The sequence below is a fragment of the Mesitornis unicolor genome, unplaced genomic scaffold (assembly GCF_000695765.1).
Source record: "Mesitornis unicolor isolate BGI_N332 unplaced genomic scaffold, ASM69576v1 scaffold5816, whole genome shotgun sequence".
Lineage (NCBI taxonomy): Eukaryota > Metazoa > Chordata > Aves > Mesitornithiformes > Mesitornithidae > Mesitornis > Mesitornis unicolor.
In genome coordinates, this window is record NW_010192977.1 from 306532 (window position 1) to 308046 (window position 1515).

The window sequence follows — 1515 nt, forward strand, 5'->3', positions numbered from 1 at the left end:
GAGAAGCTGTAAACTTGGAGCAAGCCCAGACCATTCAGGGGGCATCCAGTGATGCTCCAGCATCAGACCACAAGGGCCAGACCCGGTACCACAGCTGCTGGCAGCCAGAGGTCCCAACTCACAAACTAACAGCCAGAAAGTCTGGCTCTGGCCAGAAAGCCCACCTTGTTAAGCTCTGTCCCTCTGCCACAAAATGCCTTTTCCCAGCAGATGGGAGGCGATTTCACTACAGCAGATGGCAAATATCCCTCAGACAGGGCATGGGATGAAAACCACTGGGACAAACAGGAGGGAGGGCCAAGCACATAGCAAACTACGCACCCAGAAACGTAGCCATGGCTCGCTCAGCCGTGCTTCGCAGCGTCTCTCCGGGCTGCCATTCCGCTTGAGGCAGGAGCCACAGCTCCTGGTTACCGATTTTCTGTTTCACCAGAAGCATCAGGTTACTGTCCAGCTTCCTGTCCAACGACGTTCGATTGTTGTTTTTATCAGCATCTGCCAAAAACCAACACATGCTGAAAACAAAGTCTCCTGGCAGCACTGCTACGACTCCCTTGATTCATCACCTCCTCTCCATTTTGTACCCTTCCAGCAATAATACACAAATATGGATATGGCGAACAACACAAAAATCCAGGCCAAAATGGTCTCGGTTGCTCTGGAAGCCAGTGCAGGATTCAGCTGGAACCCACTGCTAGACTGCACCCTGTTTCATTTCCAGAAAGAATTGACAGGAAGCAGCCTGGATCTCTAGCTTGACAAAAATCAGCAAGAGCATTGGGCAGAGCTTTAGAACTAAGCGACCAAACATTTCTCTTGTCTGGAAACAAGATCTATTTTCATCATTTTGCTCTGGTAAGGCTGAACACACACCTTTGCAGCATGGGAACACTAATTCCCTTGTCAGCCAGTTAATTCCTCACATGCTAACAGTGCTGCCACAAAGGCAAGACTTTCTTTAAAGCAAAAAAAAAAAAAAACCCAGCAAGTGCCTTCCCTCCACTAAACTGCACTCACCTACGTAGAAAAGACTCGGTAAATGCCTTCCCTCTACTGAATTGCACTCAGCTGTGTTTGGTAGACAGTCAAGGTGTTTTCTCTTACCAGAAGCTTCAGCCCATACCTGTTATCCGTGGAGCAGCTTTGAATTGCAGTAACTTCTGTTCCCACTTGTCCTCCAGGTCCTGAGCCATAATGACCGTTTTGCCAGGCATTTCATCATCATATGTGCTTTCTCTCCTCCTTCTGAGCTGCTCCTCCTCCTCCAGCTTGCGGATTTCATGATCTGAATAGTGGCTTTTCTCCAGCTCTATCTAGAAGGGAAACACAGAGAACTGCTAGGGCACCAGCACCACGGGCTGGACTTGGCAAGCAAAATTAAGTTATTTCTACTTCAGTGAATGCAAAACGATGAGAATTTCTCTAGGCCTGAGCAGGACTTCCCTGCTCACAGCAAGGAAACGTGAACACCAACAGCATTAAGACCACAGCAGCGCTACCGAGACCCACGGCAGC

The 1515-nt window shown here is 49.0% G+C and overlaps 1 protein-coding gene across 1 annotated transcript in view; it reads right to left on the reverse strand.

Moving 5' to 3' along the window:
* Window positions 1–1313, reverse strand: part of MRPL46 (mitochondrial ribosomal protein L46) — a gene marked incomplete at its 5' end in the record, with an annotated part of 2076 nt that extends 763 nt beyond the window's left edge. The window contains 2 exons of the mRNA XM_010187309.1: window positions 322–495; window positions 1124–1313. Coding sequence (XP_010185611.1) covers window positions 322–495; window positions 1124–1313 — 364 coding nt within the window. The remainder of the gene's footprint in view (window positions 1–321; window positions 496–1123) is intronic.
* Window positions 1314–1515: the final 202 nt, after the last annotated feature.